Source organism: Rhea pennata, chromosome 15 (assembly GCF_028389875.1).
Source record: "Rhea pennata isolate bPtePen1 chromosome 15, bPtePen1.pri, whole genome shotgun sequence".
NCBI classification, from domain to species: domain Eukaryota; kingdom Metazoa; phylum Chordata; class Aves; order Rheiformes; family Rheidae; genus Rhea; species Rhea pennata.
The window spans coordinates 3,580,089-3,597,115 of NC_084677.1; the positions used below are offsets into that span (position 1 = coordinate 3,580,089).

General features: G+C 42.4%; 1 protein-coding gene across 3 annotated transcripts in view; it reads left to right on the plus strand.

Annotated features, from left to right (window-relative positions):
• Positions 1 to 17,027, plus strand: part of XPO6 (exportin 6) — a 62,109-nt gene that overhangs the window by 41,322 nt on the left and 3,760 nt on the right. For 2 of the 3 annotated variants that reach the window (XM_062588781.1, XM_062588783.1), the window contains 13 exons: positions 549 to 641; positions 2,227 to 2,296; positions 4,163 to 4,322; positions 5,020 to 5,112; positions 7,506 to 7,650; positions 8,178 to 8,324; positions 9,060 to 9,249; positions 10,398 to 10,553; positions 11,891 to 12,005; positions 12,506 to 12,677; positions 13,100 to 13,261; positions 15,427 to 15,525; positions 16,658 to 16,888. In XM_062588781.1, the coding sequence (XP_062444765.1) occupies positions 549 to 641; positions 2,227 to 2,296; positions 4,163 to 4,322; positions 5,020 to 5,112; positions 7,506 to 7,650; positions 8,178 to 8,324; positions 9,060 to 9,249; positions 10,398 to 10,553; positions 11,891 to 12,005; positions 12,506 to 12,677; positions 13,100 to 13,261; positions 15,427 to 15,525; positions 16,658 to 16,888 (1,833 nt within the window). The remainder of the gene's footprint in view (positions 1 to 548; positions 642 to 2,226; positions 2,297 to 4,162; positions 4,323 to 5,019; positions 5,113 to 7,505; positions 7,651 to 8,177; positions 8,325 to 9,059; positions 9,250 to 10,397; positions 10,554 to 11,890; positions 12,006 to 12,505; positions 12,678 to 13,099; positions 13,262 to 15,426; positions 15,526 to 16,657; positions 16,889 to 17,027) is intronic. The other variant, XM_062588782.1, reaches the window with a different exon arrangement.

A 17,027-nucleotide genomic window follows, 5' to 3' on the forward strand; every position in this document is an offset into this window, starting at 1 on the left:
TCTTGATTATCAGAGCCATTAGGTATACGTTGCCTATTGATTGGGAGTTTAAATGCTGAATATGTCTGAGAGCAAAAGCTTTAAGCTGTATTTGTCACTGGTGCTTTAATTTGAACCTTCTAATTCTCCTAAGTCAGTATTGGTAAGCATAATCTTGGTCAATATTGATGTGCTCTAGAAAAGAATAAAAGCTAAATGGAGTAGGTGACCAGAGTGGATGAGACCAGAGTTACTGAAGGACAGGTTGTTCTGTATAATGGATGCTTGTCAGCAATGCAGTAACTGTGCTTTAAGACTAAAAACTTGTGGCTTAAGCTCCAGGGGTGTGTGCAGGCCCACACCATAGATTGATAAATTATTCCCCACTAGGCATCTGTGAGCATGCAGTAATCGGAAGAACAGTATCTCTTCAGAGTTCAGGCGTCACAGAAATCAAGCTCTCGGAAGGAACTAGCTAGACACAAGCTCAAGTTAAGACATACTAGTCTACAAAGAGCCCTCTGTTTGCCTTTGAAAGTGTAATCTTTACCTTGGTGTTTATTCCATAGCAGCAGACTGAGTGGCAGCGGTACTTGCGCCAGAGCTTGGAGGTGGTTGCAAAAGTCATGGAGCTCTTGCCAACTCATGCCTTCTCCACACTAGTAAGTAGTTACACTGACAAAACGTAGTGAACATTGCATGAAATGAACACCAACCACTGGAGTTTGTTGCGAGACCACACTGAAGGGAAAAAAAATAACAGGAAATAACAGAAATGCTTTTAGATGTGGAGGAAGAAGGTGCCTGACTTTGATTCCCCCCCCCCCCCCAATTTCTTGTTCATGAATATTTTTAATAAGAAATGTACTGGTTGAGCTAAGTACCAGAAGTGTATTACTGGAAACTCTTAAGCAATGAGCAGAATAAATTTTGCTCTTTCACTGAGCATATGGATCATATGGTGAAGAGCATGTGGTTTGCTTAAAGTAAGGCTTAGCAAGGGGAGGACTATCTGTTCTTTGTTTTCTTTTCTTTTGTTAGTTCTACTCCTGTAGTTACATAAAGGCATTTGACTGTTAATTAGGCACACTGCATTATAATCCTGGTAATGAGTGCTTTTGAGCCCTACGTTATTTCATTCTTGTACACTGGATAGCCCAGGAGGTGCTCAAGCAATCTTGTTTGCGATAGTCTTTAAAGTGCTGTTGAATTCAACGGCTAGGCTAGCAGTGGCAAATGTCTAGAACATAATATATGGCAGCTGCCATTGCTCTGTCCCATGCTGGGCAATGAATGGCTACAGTCCCTTCCACTGGTGGATGGGTGAGCTTTCATAAATCCAGCCACCTGAAACGTAGTTTCTGACTTTGCCAATAGAAGTTAGGTGGAAAATATTCTTTGAGGTGAGGTATCTGCAAGGAACGGCTAGCATGCCATTCTGTCTTGTATATATGGAAACACATTCAGCCACAAGGCAAGTAATGCCCTAGAAGTAACTTGGCTGGCTGAACGCTGGTTAGGAGGCTTTCTAGACTGTGTGTACAATGCCGTGTTAACGCAACCTGTTGCTCAGCTACATACCACTAGGAACAGGCATGCCTGCCGTCAGCCTGGAATGATGAAGTAAGGTGAATGCTCTGTGTTCCTAGACCAGGATGCATCCTGACTGTTGCTTATTCCCTTGGCTCTTTTTCCTATGGGGCTTCAGCTGCTCCTGCTACAGTTTGCAGCTTGCCAGCAGAGCGGCTGCAGTGCTTTCCTTTTAAGCTCTGTTGTCGAGGCACTGAACTCAGCTTCTGTAGTTGAATATTTTGGTAGCTGCATTTTGTGAAGCTGATGCTCGTGAGTTGGGGGGATGCGGTTCAGGTGTCCTGTCCTCCAGGCTCAGCCTGTGCCTGGTTCTGCACCCTTGCTGCACTGCACATAGTCTTACTATGCCATGCTCTCACTTACACCTGTCAGGCCACCAGGCTGTAAGGTTGATTGCTGGTATCTACGGGAAAAAGAGCGCTATCACAGAGGAATGCCTTCAGTGTGATGGTCTTCGTTGTTTTTGTGATGGCTATTGAGACTTGAGAGGCTGTGGCACACAGAATTGGCCCAGAACCTGGAAACTTCTTTTCTTCCAAATGTCTTTTTGAAGGCAATAGGGAGAAATGAAAACCGTTCTCTAACAGTGTAATTACAGTTGAGTGTGAACTCTGTCTACCAAGTCCCAAAATCATGTTCATGTCTCGTCTTCTCTAGTTTCCAGTTCTGCAGGATAACTTGGAAGTGTACCTGGGACTCCAGCAGTTTGTGGTCACATCAGGGACAGGTAATACCACCATCCATCACTGTAGTCCTCAGCTCTCTAAATAGCAGATTTTGAATGGCAAAAATGCTATATACCCCCTTTAGCATTGCTTCCTACGTATTCTATTTAGGAAATTCTTACTCCAACATGCATAGTGTGTAATGACAAAGAAAACAGATTTTTGTCTACTGTTGGAGTTTAATAGTGTGATTTAGTGTTGCTACATTTTCTTATCTTATTCTGACACTTGAAATGAAGAATACTTATCATAACAGGTAGGTAACATCAAATGCTACAGTAATGTGAAGTGATAATGGTTTTCTTTTATTCCTCCTACTAAAACATCATTCAGGAAGAGTTGGGCCTCTGTTTGATTTGGGCTGAAATTTAAAGTGAAGTTGTCATAAGAGCAGCATTTTTATTTAGGCTTGAATCCAAACCAGATGTAGTAGCAGTTTCTGAAAATTTCTGACTAGCTGGCATCTCATGTATAAAGAAGTATAAAATGAAATGAGTACTCTGAACTGAACAAAAATGAAATGTGGGGTTTTTTTTTGTTTTTGTTTCTTTTTTTCTATGCAAGGAGCATAGCTTGTTGCTTCTTGACAAGTGAGGAAAGTAGAAGTAGTAGTAGGATGACTGCAAAATCTGAATGAAGACAGATTATAGCTAAGGATGTTATAAGACTTCCAGTATGTTCAGTGAAAAGAATCTGTTTAATCTTAAATGATGTTGTATATATATAGCATACTGTCTGTAAGAAATTCTGTATGAAAGCAGACAATCCTTTGGGTACTCTTGGCTCTCTTAATGTAAAGGGCAATTTTGCTTAGATAGTTCTGAAAAAAATAATTCCAATTTTAGGATTGTTTTGCATATAGGATCACAAGCAGTGTGTGCTTGATTTTTTTTTTTCTTTTAATGCTATGGTCACAGTGCGTTTTAGAAGCTTTCATAGGGACTGGCTGTTCAGTCCATGCAACTGGGGATTCAGAATTGAATGACAGGGTGCTGATGCAGACGGTACATGCGTGGCAAGCTTGTTGCTGAAAATTTAAATGGTTGTAGATTAAGCGTGGACAGTGAAAAGAAAAGAGGACGTCCTCCAAAACATGGTGTTGCAGAATGTATGGGGGAGGATTGTTGCTAGTTTTTTTGAGGAGTGAAGGATCTGGAGTGTTCAGAGATGAGATGCATTCAGCTGAATAGTTAAACAATTGCATAGTTAATAGGACTGGCAAATCCATTTATCAACATGTTTCTGGTATCTGAGAAATATGAATTTAATTTGAATTTAGAAGCAAATGTACCCTTCCTCCAAGTCTTCTGTCATTGGAGCATTTATTGCACTCTAACCAGCAGAGGGAGTCTTGGTAATGATCTTCTCTATGGATCTGGAATTGCTTTCTGAGGTCAACAGGTAACCAAAAAGACCCCTGCTTTTTTAGAACTTCATTCCAAGTAAAGGAAAATAAACATGCAAAAGACAAACATTTGGTAACATCTACTTCATCCTTCAGAGAGGAATTTCAAATGTGGCTGGCTCAGAGCAGTTGAACACGCCTTACTCGATTTGAGTATTTCTGTCACTTGGACAGTGCTGAGATTTGAACTGTGACCCACTGCAGAGCTAATTTAAGAAGAATGATTGTAATGTAATTAGAGTAAACTTTGCATTTCCTGTAGCTTTGTAATTAGTTTTCCCATCCCAAAGAGCTGCATTTATTACAGTCACAAGTTATATGTTTTTTTTTTTTTCCTGCCCAAATTTTTTAAAATATGAGATTTCCAAACTGCTAGGCTCTTACTCAGCAGATATTAGCACGACTGAATATATACACTTGGTTCTTTTGACTTTGTTGCTGATGAACTATAATGTCATTTCAGGTCATAGGCTGAATATCACTGCAGAGAATGATTGTCGGCGTTTGCACTGCTCCTTGAGAGACCTGAGCTCCTTGCTGCAGGCTGTCGGGCGTTTAGCAGAATACTTTATTGGAGATGTGTTTGCTGCCAGGTTCAATGATGCTCTTACAGTGGTAGAGAGGTAGGTTTAGAATGGGGCGTTTGCTGTTCCTCTGTCAGTACAGGGTACTCTTGTCACCACTGCAGTGAATGTCAAAAGCAAGGTTTGTTTCTGACTTCCCTTGTTACAGTTAAACTGAGATGCAAAAAACTCAAGGGCCACTACCTTAGCACTGATGAATGCAACACTTAAGTTTTCCAGATGACTTTCTATCTCATAACCAAAGAAATAAATTACTAATATGATAGATAAAATCAGTTATTGGAAAAGGTTGAGGTACTTGTTTTGCAGCATATATGTTTATGATGCAATGGTAAAGTTTGAGAATCTCAGAGGTGCATGTCATAAAGTAAATCTGTATTTTTTTTTGTCAAAAATATTGTGAAAACTGGAAAGCAGACTTCAAGAAACTGTCCAAGAAATTTAATTAGCACTCAGTTGCAAATTACAGAGCCACCTTGGTTACATTTTTATTTCACTTCTACTTAGGAACATCGTTCTGTTCTACCACAAACAGGGAAATAGGCTCTAAATTGCTTTCAATTAGGCAACCTAAACCTTTTATGTATATTGGCTAAATATTGACATAGGCTTGCCAAGTTTATGCTACAAGAGGTGCATTCAGATAAGATGTTCTTCTGGTGGTTTTGTAGTAATTTGTAGTGTGTATATGCATGTCACAGTTCCTTTGCACTACTATTTGTGTATTCACTTACAGGTTGGTAAAAGTAACACTGTATGGGTCCCAGATCAAGCTGTACAACATCGAAACTGCAGTACCATCTGTATTAAAACCTGACCTTATTGATGTGTGAGTATGGGGTATACACTACAAACAATAGCATCTTAGTTCAGTACCTACATGAGGTGGAGAAAGCTTTAGATCTCCTAAATTTGCGTACTCTTAAGCGTTTGCTGGGGAGCTGTTCTGAAAAAAAGCATCTCCAGTGATTGCTAGCTAACCAGGAAAGCATTTTCTTTTACCTGTTAAAGGTCAAGGCTGCTACTAGCATTCTGTATTCTTGGACCACTGTTTTCTCAAAATGATAAACTCGGATTGTTTAAAGGAAAATATACTCGGAGTCAAAAATAAAAAGGCCTGTTATTTTAGCTCTAAAAGAAATCTGTTACTGTACTGTGTGCTAATGGCCATCAAAACACAGTTCTTTTGCAGTGTGATTTGATGTTAAAATAAGTGTTAAATAGGGATCTTATAAGAAACCGATTCACTATCTGCTTGTAGTTCAAGTTTAAGGATATTTTGCTATCAAAGTCGGATCTATGACTTGTGTAAAAGAGTGTGTGTGTGTGTGTGTGTGTGTGTGTGTGTGTGTGTTTTGAGTCCCCTGGCTTCCGAGACAAATGTATGCCTTCAAGCTATGGATCCCATTTCTGAAACAAATTAATACCTTCAATCCAGAAGCTGACATTACATATAGAACCTTGATGCTGTTAGTAGCAGCACACTACTCTTACCAGCCCTTTAGAGACCTACGATTTGTAATGGCCATGTTGTACAAACCTATTTGCTGCCACCTGGTATTTTGTGAGCAGAATTTAAACTTACCCTTTTAAATGGGTCAAATGCTTATTCTAGTTTGTGTTGCATGTATAGCAGCTCCCTGAGAACCCACACATGGTTTCATCATGTGGTTCCCTGGACTTCTCCTAATAATCCAATATTGTTAGTACTGAGTTTTGTGGGGATGATGTTTTAATGGTCTGTTTCTTCTTTATGGTTTGAAATAATTCAGGAGGCTTTTCACATGATCTGATAGAGATTTTCATTCCTTCCTTTTGGATGTGTCCAGTGTCACTGTAGAAACTTCTGATCCTTTTCTAATGCCAATCCAACAAAGATATGTTGTCTAATACTTGGGGGAGCACCTGTCTATGTTCACTGAGAATTGGCCTGACTTGTATTTTAGCACTGTGCCAGAAATAACGTATTGATCCACCAGTTGATTGTAATTTGACTTTACTGGCTTTCTTACACTTTTGACTTAATGCTGTTGCTCAGTGGATGAGTCCAATTACACCACACCTTTAAACATTTCTAGAGGGTACAGGCTCCAGGGCAAAGTAGTATTTTGCGCCATATTGTTAACTCTGTTGTAAGCAATACACCTGTTCTCAGCTAATGAGTGGGGAAGAGTTTAGGCAGTAAATACACCAAGGGAAGGAGAGAAGATATTAAGGAAAAGCTTCTTTTTTTTTTTTTTTTTTTAACACCAACAATAACTTCATCTCGCTGTTCCACAGTAAGGTTTTAAGTAAAGACTTTCCCGTTCTTTCCTGTTGTGTGCAAATCCTACTGGACATGGTGAGTGAGGTGTTCAGAAGGAGGTTGATATAGGCCTGGTAGTTGCCTGCCATAAATGATCGAGATTTTAAATCCAATCACTATGTTGGGGACATGTGGATGTTTGAGAATCTTTATTTTTTGGAGGGAATGTCAGTGTTCATAAACTGCTCTTTTCCATAAAATCTGCAGAATAGAGATTGGTTATGAATGATTCTTCCAACTGGGCAATGTTTTTTACACACTGACTACTGTATGTGACTGTAGATGCCAAATGGTATCCATGAGAGAACTACCTTCCCATCAGTCAAATGGGTAGGCAAAATGATTAATGTACTGCAAGATTAGGGAGTATGGCAGGCAATTAGAGGAGTATCTGAGACTGCAGTGTCATAGCACTTGCCATTCTCCAGTTTGTTTTTTGTTTTTTAAATTGTGTGAGTGCTTGATTGCATTCCATTTTCATGCCTATTTTTGTACAGGGTTGGAAAGTCTGCAGAACTCGGAATACTACTATAAATTGTTTTTTTTTTTTTTAGTAAGAGTACAGAAATTTCTAAATCTAAACAGAGATCCCAGACCTCTTCAGGTGCTAAAATATGAAGGTGAAGGGTTATAAAAAGAAATAGGACAGATACTATTTTACATCTTTTATCTAATGTTCACTGGCACAACAGTCCTAAACCAGTGTAGTATAACTTAAAAACTATCTTCTTTTCCCACCAGGGAAATGTGATGGACAAGTTGGACTCTAACAAATTTTAAAGAAAAAGCTGCCGGATTTACCTGAAAAGAATACCAAACCTGTCCCTGATATGCTATCCAAACTATATGCTGTACTGAGAGCCGTTGTGTACCTTCTATCACATGCATCTTAACGCTGTTTTCCTCCTGCTTTGTAGCCACGCTCAGTCCCTGGCGGCGTTGCAGGCCTACTCGCACTGGCTAGCGCAGTTCTACAGTGAAGTCCACCGGCAGAACCCGGAGCAGTTCATCTCCCTCGTCTCCACTGCCCTGGAGGCAGTTACACCCCTCATCAGCTCTAAGGTATCGTTGTTGATACCAGCCTGCACGCTGGGACTAAGCTTTCCTGTAGAGGAGCAGGAGACTCCTAAACTGAACAGTGCTGTGCTATTGCTTAAGCGTTTAGCAGTCTGCTGTGGACCACAGTGTGTGTGACTCTTGATGTGATTCTGTCTTTGGGGTATTTGACTTCCAGAGCCACAGCAAATGTTTCATGTAAAGTGGGACTAATAGCAATGTGAGACAGCACCGTGGCATAAATGCCTGCAAGAGTAAACAGCTCCTTATTAGGCATATCAGCCAAGTCTGATTGTCTAATGATTTTATGACTTTGAAAATTTTTTCCCTCTCAGTTTTAAGGGGACTTATCTGTGTTCTGATTTTTTTCCCCCCCCCCCCCCCCTTTGGACCAATAAATACTATATATAAACTGTCTTGCTTACAACTGATTAGTAATGACAGTTTCCCATGCGGTCGGATGCCAGTGTTGCCTCCTGAGGTTCTCTGTGGTGGTGTTACTGAGCACCCTGACCACATGCCGTCTCTTTCAGGTGCAAGAGAAGTTGCTGTTGTCTGCGTGCCACCTGCTAGTCTCTTTAGCCACCACAGTACGACCAGTGTTCTTGATCAGCATCCCAGCAGTGCAGAAGGTGTTCAACAGGATCACAGACACATCTGCTCAGCGGCTTCCTGATAAGGTGATTTTTGGCATAAAAACACATGAAGAACATAGATTAGATGTCCCTGGGAAGAGGTGCCTCTGTCCTTACTGTGTTTAAAAAACAAAACAAAAAAGTAGTTATCTCTACACTGGATATTCAGGAATCCAAGTTGCACAGTTTATAAGTAGCAATCTATTTTCAACCACAGCATAATGAAAAAAACAAAATTTCAACACTTAAATCTTTCTCTTTTATTTAGTGACACAGCCCCTGACCCTCCACCCGCTCACATTGTCTTTACAGTACTGGCATGTTGTTTCTGAGATATGATATTCTTTGCAAAACTAGTAGCATTCTGTATTCCTCACTCCAAATTAATATTTATATTACAGAAGTACCAAAAAGCCACAACAGTGTCTGGGATACCGTTGTATTGTGTGTTAGCATGGAGGTATAAAGTGCTGTACACACCTACAAGCTTAACGTGTTAACCACACAAAGAACAGTAAAGGTGACATCATCTTTATTTTAGAGATAAGAAATATAGAGACTTACTGTTTCACAGAAAGACTGACAGTGCAGGCAGCTGACTGCAGTCTTGAAGTCCTGGAGTTTTGCTGCTTTTTCTTGTCTTGTACTGCTGCTTTTTGCTAGGGTTCAACTTCTGCTGCTGAACCCTTCACGTAGATAGAGATATGTCAGTCTAGTGCAGTGCTCTGTAGCAAGCACCATAAAGCTTTGTCTCTTTGCTTCATGTCTTCTTGCTTCCAGGCCCAGGTGCTAGTGTGCAGAGCACTGTCAAATGTATTGTTGCTGCCCTGGCCAAATCTTCCAGAGAGTGAACAGCAATGGGCAGTTCGCTCCACCAACCATGCCAGTCTAATCTCTGCTCTCACGAGAGAATATCGCCAATTAAAATCCAATGCCATCTTGCCACAGAGAAAAGTGCAACTGGAGGACAGTAAGTGCTGATCAATGACTATTTTGTCTTGGAAATTTTGCTTAGAATAAGGGGAGGCAGGAAAGAAGTAGTTGGATTCTTTTCTTCTGGAAAGAGGCTTTTATTCTGTGGGTATGTAAAGGACTCTCTTGCTCCACGTTGCCTGTCAACTATTCCATCAAAGCGTGATCTTCCTCAGTTGTCCAGAGAAAGAGAGATCAAGTTTGTGATAAACTTTGAATATCCATGGTTACTTTAAGAATGCTTAACAGCCCAATGCTAGGGCTGCCAGACTGTTTTATTAGAAATATTGATTGGAGGCAGCAATGAGGAAGATTATGACTGTAGAAACTTGAAAGAGAAAGTAAGATTTTCTTCAAGACTTTGCATCTTGTAGAGGATGTAAATAAGTAGGAGAGCCCTGCACTGATGGGGTCCAGGGACCCTTTGGAAGCTTCAGTATATGTTTTGGAACTGCTATTTTGGGGAAGAGAAAGATGAGTTTGTTAGTTTGGGGTGGAGAGTTGGTTGTTTCTGGAGAATCACTGAAAGAATTGTTTAGAAGTCTGCAGTGTCACAGCTCTAATAGATCAGCATTCAAACCTGATGTGCTGGTCAAATCTGCACAGGGAAGGAATGAGTGTGGGAGAAAAGGCTTCTGAGCCCTACGGAAGAGTGTCAGCAGACTGCTCGTGTGGTTTCAACTGAGCCACTTGAGTTCTGCCAACATTTGGGTTAGTTTGTACAGTGATTGTGTGTCACTCGAGTTGTTACTTTCAGAAATAGAGCTCCCCAGTATATTTGACAGTCCAAAGTGCTTTTTCTTTTTGTCTGGGCTAGTGTGTGTTTGTTTTTTTTCTTTTGGCAATAGCATATTTGAAATAATACAGCTTACAGCTCCCCTCATTCTCTGTACCTTATTACCCAAGCAGTTCTGCAGGGCAGTAAGGCTGTGTAATTTAACAAGGCAAGTAGCTACAGTGAGTTAGTTGAGGTTGTTTAAATGCTTAAAATGTGAATGTGTGCTTGGGAACATTTTATTCACACCTGGTCTTGGTGTATATGCCATCTTGAAGGCTTTAGTTACTGTGTGCATGAATTTGAGTGTTGCTTCTTTTCCTGCCTCTGAGATGTTTTGGTGTATGCAGAAAGTGTCTCTTGTTTTACAGCCAAAGTGATCATCCATCAGACGCTCAGTGTTTTAGAAGATATTGTAGAGAGTATCTCTGGAGAATCCACCAAGTCCCGACAGATCTGTTATCAGTCACTGCAAGAATCCGTGCAGGTCTCACTAGCCCTCTTCCCAGCTTTCATTCATCAGTCAGGTATAACCATAGGACAGGCTTTAATGCTGTGAGTAGCTTTATGACCTGCTGATTACATCCGAACTCCATCAACATAGAATCATTTGTGTGAAACGTGAGGGTTTGCTGTGCCAAAGTATAATGTGAATTGGTACTTCTGGGTGGCTGTTCAAATTGAAGCTTGTAAACCGGGCTGAATCTTTGATCAGAACAGGAAAGGGAGACGTTATACTCTGCCGTCTAGGAAATGGTCATAAAGGTTTGGCAGTCTTTGAAAAGATGAAGATGCCCCATATTCAGCAATGAAACAAAGATGGAAGTGTTCCTGAGCACAAAACAAGCTTTGAAATTCCCTATCTCTCTCTAATGTTTAGCATTCAAGCTTGGAAACAAAGAGAAGGAGTAGTTCTCATCAGATTGGGTCAAATGATTTTTCTGTGAAGAAACACTTCCTGAGGCGTAAGCCGAATTGTTGCTTGGCAGTCTTGTTGCCAGTGACTTAAGAAGTTTTGTACCACATCAGGATGACTTGAAAGCCCAGGACTACTGCAGCTTCCCACAAGAAAAGCAAGATACTCTGGGAAGATTTCCTGGAGCTAGGTGAAAGTTTCTCAGTGGAGAAGAGTAGAGAAGAAACAAAACTGAAAAACGGAAAGGGTTCAAGAGTGTGCTGAAGCTGCAACTCTGCTGAGTTGCTGTCTGGGGAGGAGGCCAGCAGCATCATGCAATTGCATTAGCTCTAAAAGGCTGCACAAAGCAAGAGCAGTGCAGCTACAGCTTAACATGGTTATTCAATCAAGCATGTTGGGACTGATGGAGAATTAGCTGATCCTGCAGTGTTGATCAGCTAATTGCACAACCACATGCTGAAAATGACTTCTGAAGTCAGAAGGGTCTTTGCAGTTTCTGTCAAAAGAAGGGGGGGGGGAAGTTGGATTCTGTCTCTTAGCTGCTCCAAACTGCGTAGATGTTTTGGACTTCCTTGTGGTTCCTGTTAACCCTATAAAAGTAGTGAACAAGCTGAGCAGTGGAGAGTGGCTCAGCTCATTGCAAAAGCTTTCTCCAAGTATGCTGTGTAGGCAGACCAGATTAAGGGTCTTCGCTGATAGCATCATACTTGTTCTGGGAGTTTTTTGGTGTTGGCTGTACTTGTCGTCCTGGCAGTTTCTGAAATGAATGAACAATCTTTAAGCCCTGTAGCAGCAGCTGTTGATTTCCATTTCTAATGGGAGCCCTGCTGCTAAATTTCAAAGAACAAATGGGCTTCTCTGTACAGAAGGAACAGATCTCATAAAAAGACTTCCTGGTGCACTTCAGTGCTGCCCTAACACGTTATTTTGACTTTCCTGTTCTAATAGATGTGACAGATGAGATGCTGAGCTTCTTCCTCACCCTATTTCAAGGACTGAGGGTGCAGATGGGAGTGCCTTTTACCGAGCAGATTATACAGACCTTTCTAAACATGTTCACCAGGTATTGTCTCATGTTCATCACTTTCTTATCCCTCGGGATGATTAATTGTGGTGAGCTGTGCTCCGAAGTCCGTGTCCTCCAGGAATATTACACTTCCAACCTCTTTGTAGCCAGACTTTTGCCATGTGTCAGGGCTAAATCTGAGGAAAATGATTCTGAAGCGTGAGACAACCCAGCCCATGCATCTGTCGTACAGGCCACTGGGCTATTTCAGGCCTCCCACAGACAGTCTAGTCTTGGAAGTGTGTGCTACCAAACTGGACTCCAGCACTACTGATTAGCTCCTACCCGAGATCTGAGAGTGCCCTGACTATCTCTAAAAGCTCTTGATGTTGGAGGAGGGTGTCTGTTAATCCTCAGTCAAAAGCCAAATCTCTTCTGAGACTTAATATTCTTTGTCAGTGTTAATTGGGCAAACTTAGAGGCACTATGTTTTCTGTTACGTTAGGTAAACTTGCAGCTCTCTGGGGTGGTTCTTACGCAGTGACTTTGTATCGTAGGGAGCAGTTGGCAGAGAGCATCCTCCATGAGGGCAGCACTGGCTGTCGGGTGGTGGAGAAATTTCTCAAAATACTGCAAGTTGTGGTACAGGAGCCAGGCCAAGTTTTCAAGCCTTTTCTACCCAGCGTCATCTCACTGTGCATGGAGCAGGTCTACCCCATCATTGCAGAGGTAAGACTGTTGTCACACTGTGTGGAGGAAGGGGGAGACTGGATGAGGAGGTTGTGCTGGGATGTGGCAGCAATGAAGATTTTCGTTTTTCCTGTAAATATCAGTCCCTATGCAGGGCAAACTGGGTGACTAGGCAGTGAGAATTGGAAGCAGAGTGGGCAGAGGATTCTGCCAGGGATTGTCAAAGAAGCTGAAGTTACAGGTGTGCTTAAAGCAGAAGGAGGAACTCATAACTGAATGGTGAATTTTTAGTACTATGCAAAAGTCATTGGGTTTGATACCTTCCGTAGAAGGAAATGCTTTGATATGCTGGTGCCTTTGCTGCAAAGCACTGCCCTGGGTGGCCACCTAACAGGATACTGTTAGCAGTGGGATTCTAGCACAGGAACCTGTTTTGAGTAGTTCTCTTTTTCTTATTCTAGCGCTCATCTCCTGATGTGAAAGCAGAGTTGTTTGAGCTGCTTTTCCGGATTCTCCATCATAACTGGCGGTACTTTTTCAAATCCAGTGTTTTGGCCAGTGTCCAAAGAGGAATAGCAGAAGAGCAGATGGAGAATGAAGCACAGTTCAGTGCCATTATGCAGGTAACTTGGTAACTCTCACAGCTGTCTAGAATCCTTCCTGTGATCGAACATATGTTGGTTACAGCAATGTGTTTAAAAACGTGGCTCATTCAGATTAGACAGTGCCTTGAGTGAAGTGTTGAGTTTAGGAACTAATGAGAATCATCACAATACTTGTAGCCTAGCTGCTATGCTCTCAAGGCAGCGCATCACCAAGGAGGGGAAAATATGAAGTGAGGATGGAGTGTTAATTCCCTTCCATGCCTGCATTCTGTGTTTGTCTGGACCTAAAGTATTACTGAGGCTGATTTATTTAGTGTTGTTGCAAGTCTTATGGTTAGCACTAGCTTGAACTGTCTATGCAGAAAAGTTTACATGAGACCAAGGTGGTCTCATTTTCTTATATGGACTTGTTCTATGTTGTTCCATTGGATCAGGTAGGGATGGATGAGCGGGGTAATCCTGTAGGCTTTCACTGGAGGAATAGAGAAGTATGCCAGCATGTATGCAGAGGCAGCACCAGTCTTGTCAGATGGGGAATTTAAATTTTAAAGACCAACAGACTGTTCCACATATTACTGAGATCAGAGCTGGCCAAATGAATTGCTGTGCAGTTCCTAGATGTAAGAACTGCCTACAAAGTAAGTAGTGCAACTTGCAGTAAAATCAGAGTGAGCAGAGTCAGCCTCCTAATTAGCAGTCTTATCAGACTACCTGGTGTGGGACCCTTTACTTCCAGCTCGCTTAAGTGTAAACAGAGCGCTTGCACCATGCCCTGGAAGCTCAGAGCATAGGGCTTGCCTGGCTGAGGGCACTGAACACCAGAGTGGAGGGACATGTGCTTAGACTTCAGGTGGGAGGACATGTTGCAAAACTGCCCTGACCCATTTTGGAGTGCTTGCAGGTCGTGGGTCCCTTCTGAGATACGAGGGAGGAGGGAGCTCTTGCACTAACGTCAACAGGCCTTTCCTTTTCTTAGTATCTTTCGACATGAATGAGGCCCGAGTTAGTCTCTATGCAGGGCTGTGCAAGCATCTCTTTCTCCTGTGGTGGTGCAACCCTACCACACTTTCCTCAGTGTGTTCTTTTGCGGGACATTACTTGTTAATCTCAGTATTAACTATGTGCTGATGGACAATTCTGGACTACTTGTTTTAGTACTTGGCACCTGTTTTGATGCAAAGCTTTTAATATTCTGTAAATGTTCTCCACTGCGCAAGCAACTTCAGGATGTTACAGTTTGTGTACTGTTCTCCACTGGACATGGGAGTCCAGAGCTGGTTCAGTGTTGAAGAGACTTGGGCCATTTTTGGCCATCTAACCAATGGCTACTATGGAGGCATATTCTTCTGTTTCCTGGTAGATGTCTTGGAGACTGCAAGAATGTCGACTAGTAAAATTCTGCTGCCCACCTCTGCTCATCTGTACCATGTTTCAAAGGAGCTCAGGGCATAAAAGATGTTTTATCCCAAAGTCTGCATAAGCTACCAGAGCAGCACAGTGGGGGTCCAGCAAACTTTATTCTTAGGCCCTTTCCCATTTCTGTAATATCAGGTTCAACCTTCCAACTCTAATCTTTAATTTCTTCTTAATTTCCTGGAGTAATATGTTAAACACTTCTGTGAGTTGTCTTGATCTCTAGACTTAGATTGAAAATAAAAACTCTGCACATGTGTTCTGGCTCACCACAGTATTCTAGGGTAATGTCTCTTGAGAAATACTCAAAATCCTTCTTGAGCAAACAGCCTGCCAAGGGCACTGCTTGCAGCGTGAATGCTTGGTCATCTGTTCCCAATGGACCTAGCTTAGAAAACTGTTCTGTGAATTTTGGATGGAATGGAATTTCCATTGATCTGACAGCAGCATAGCTGACATTAAATAATCAGTTCTTTTGTGTGTTAGATGCAGCAGAGGCTGCTAGGATCCACGGGGTGGGGTGGTGGTGGTGGGGGGGTTGTTCTTGGATGTCAGTGCAGCCTGCCACACTGCAAGATCAGGTCAATGTAGACAGAGCCCAAGTTCTTGGCATGCATCTCAAGCCATGCAATGATATTGGCAGGTGAGATCTGTGAACAGGTTCTGTTTAACAGGAGTGTGTTTTTGAGGTGAAAATGTTCTTGTTCTGCCTGACAGATTTGATACTTTTATGGTATGTCCCCTTTCTTCAAGTCTGCTTTTGTTCATAGGCGTTTGGCCAATCCTTCCTGCAGCCTGACATTCACCTGTTCAAGCAAAATCTCTTCTACTTGGAGACACTGAACACCAAGCAGAAGCTGTACCACAAGGTGGGTCCTAGTTGACCAGTACATATTCTGTATCTTACTTGGTAGGGAACTGCAAATCACCGCTAGGGAAACTGTACTAGGCAAAGGACAGTTAAAGGCTCGTGTCTTCCAGTCCAAGGGAATTGGAAAAGCTACCTTTGGAGCTCTCAAATGGCCCAGAAACTGAAGGTCAGGATTTGAGAGCTTACATACCACAGCCTGTGGTGGTTGTAATCCTGTTGGATGCATTGCTGATCAGAGGGGCACTGCCATCTCCCTGATACTGTTGCTGTGGACACAGGAGGGATCCCAACTCTACCCAGTCAAAGCAAAGCCTTGATATGTACCCTACTGAGAATGAAGGAAAGCGAAAAACAAACCCAGTGGCAGCATGATTTTTGGCCTGGTGAAGTGGAATTTGCGTCATCAACAGGAGAGTGGCTGAGTCCCTCTGATTCTTACCTGGGTCAGCAGCAGGGTATTTATTTAATTTTACTGTGGAGTCACTGCTAGGGGTTGTCCATTGCTGCCACATGAGACCCATCCTCTAGGCTCTCTCATTTTAACTTGTTAGCTGCCCTCTTGAAAGGCTGGAATTGGAATCCAGCATTCTGCCTTTCTGGTTACTCTATGAAAGCAGAAATTTCAGGTTCGCATTTGTGGTCGCAACTCAAGGACAGCCTTTTGTGTTAACAGTTGCCCATTCCAGGCTTTCAGGCAGCTAGCCACGTTCCCTGGGAACTTGAGATGCTTTCAGGAGCACTATGCAGGGTTAAAACTGGCTGGTGTTTGAACGGGACCTGATGATGTTTGCTTAAATGCCAAAGGTTTAAACTTGAGTCAGACAACACGAGATAAACGAGGCCAAATTCACCCTTTCCCTAAAGCAGGTATGAATCTAGTTTGTTGTATCCATTTGGGATCTTGGCCTGGTTCAGATTGGGAAAGCTTGCTCTGTGTGCACACGGACTTGCAGCCCTCATCGTAGCTCAGAAGCTCCTGTTGGCAAAGTGGCCTGGTGCAGCCCTGCTCGCTTATCCAATCTGATCTTGATGAGTTGTTAACTTCTGAGGCTGTGCAGTAGCTGCTGGCCCTGTCAGGGGAGGACTGGTGATACGCAGACATGTAACTCTGTGCTTCTTTTACTGTGCAGAAGATCTTCCGGACAACCATGCTGTTCCAGTTTGTGAATGTGCTACTTCAGGTGCTTGTCCACAAGTCGCATGACCTGTTGCAAGAGGAGATTGGCATTGCCACTTACAATATGGCCTCAGTGGACTTTGATGGCTTCTACTCAGCCTTTCTCCCTGAGTTTCTGGCCAGTTGTGATGGTGTGGACTCTAACCAGAAAAACGTGCTGGGAAGGAATTTCAAAATGGACAGGGTAAGAGGGAGGGGATGCTTCAGAAGAGTAAAAGCACTTCCAGGATGTGCAGTATTATTTTACTCCTAAAAAGGGTTAGCCAACAGCCAGAGGCTACTCTGTGTGGTGTTTTGAGGCAGGTCCCCTTCACTCACAAACA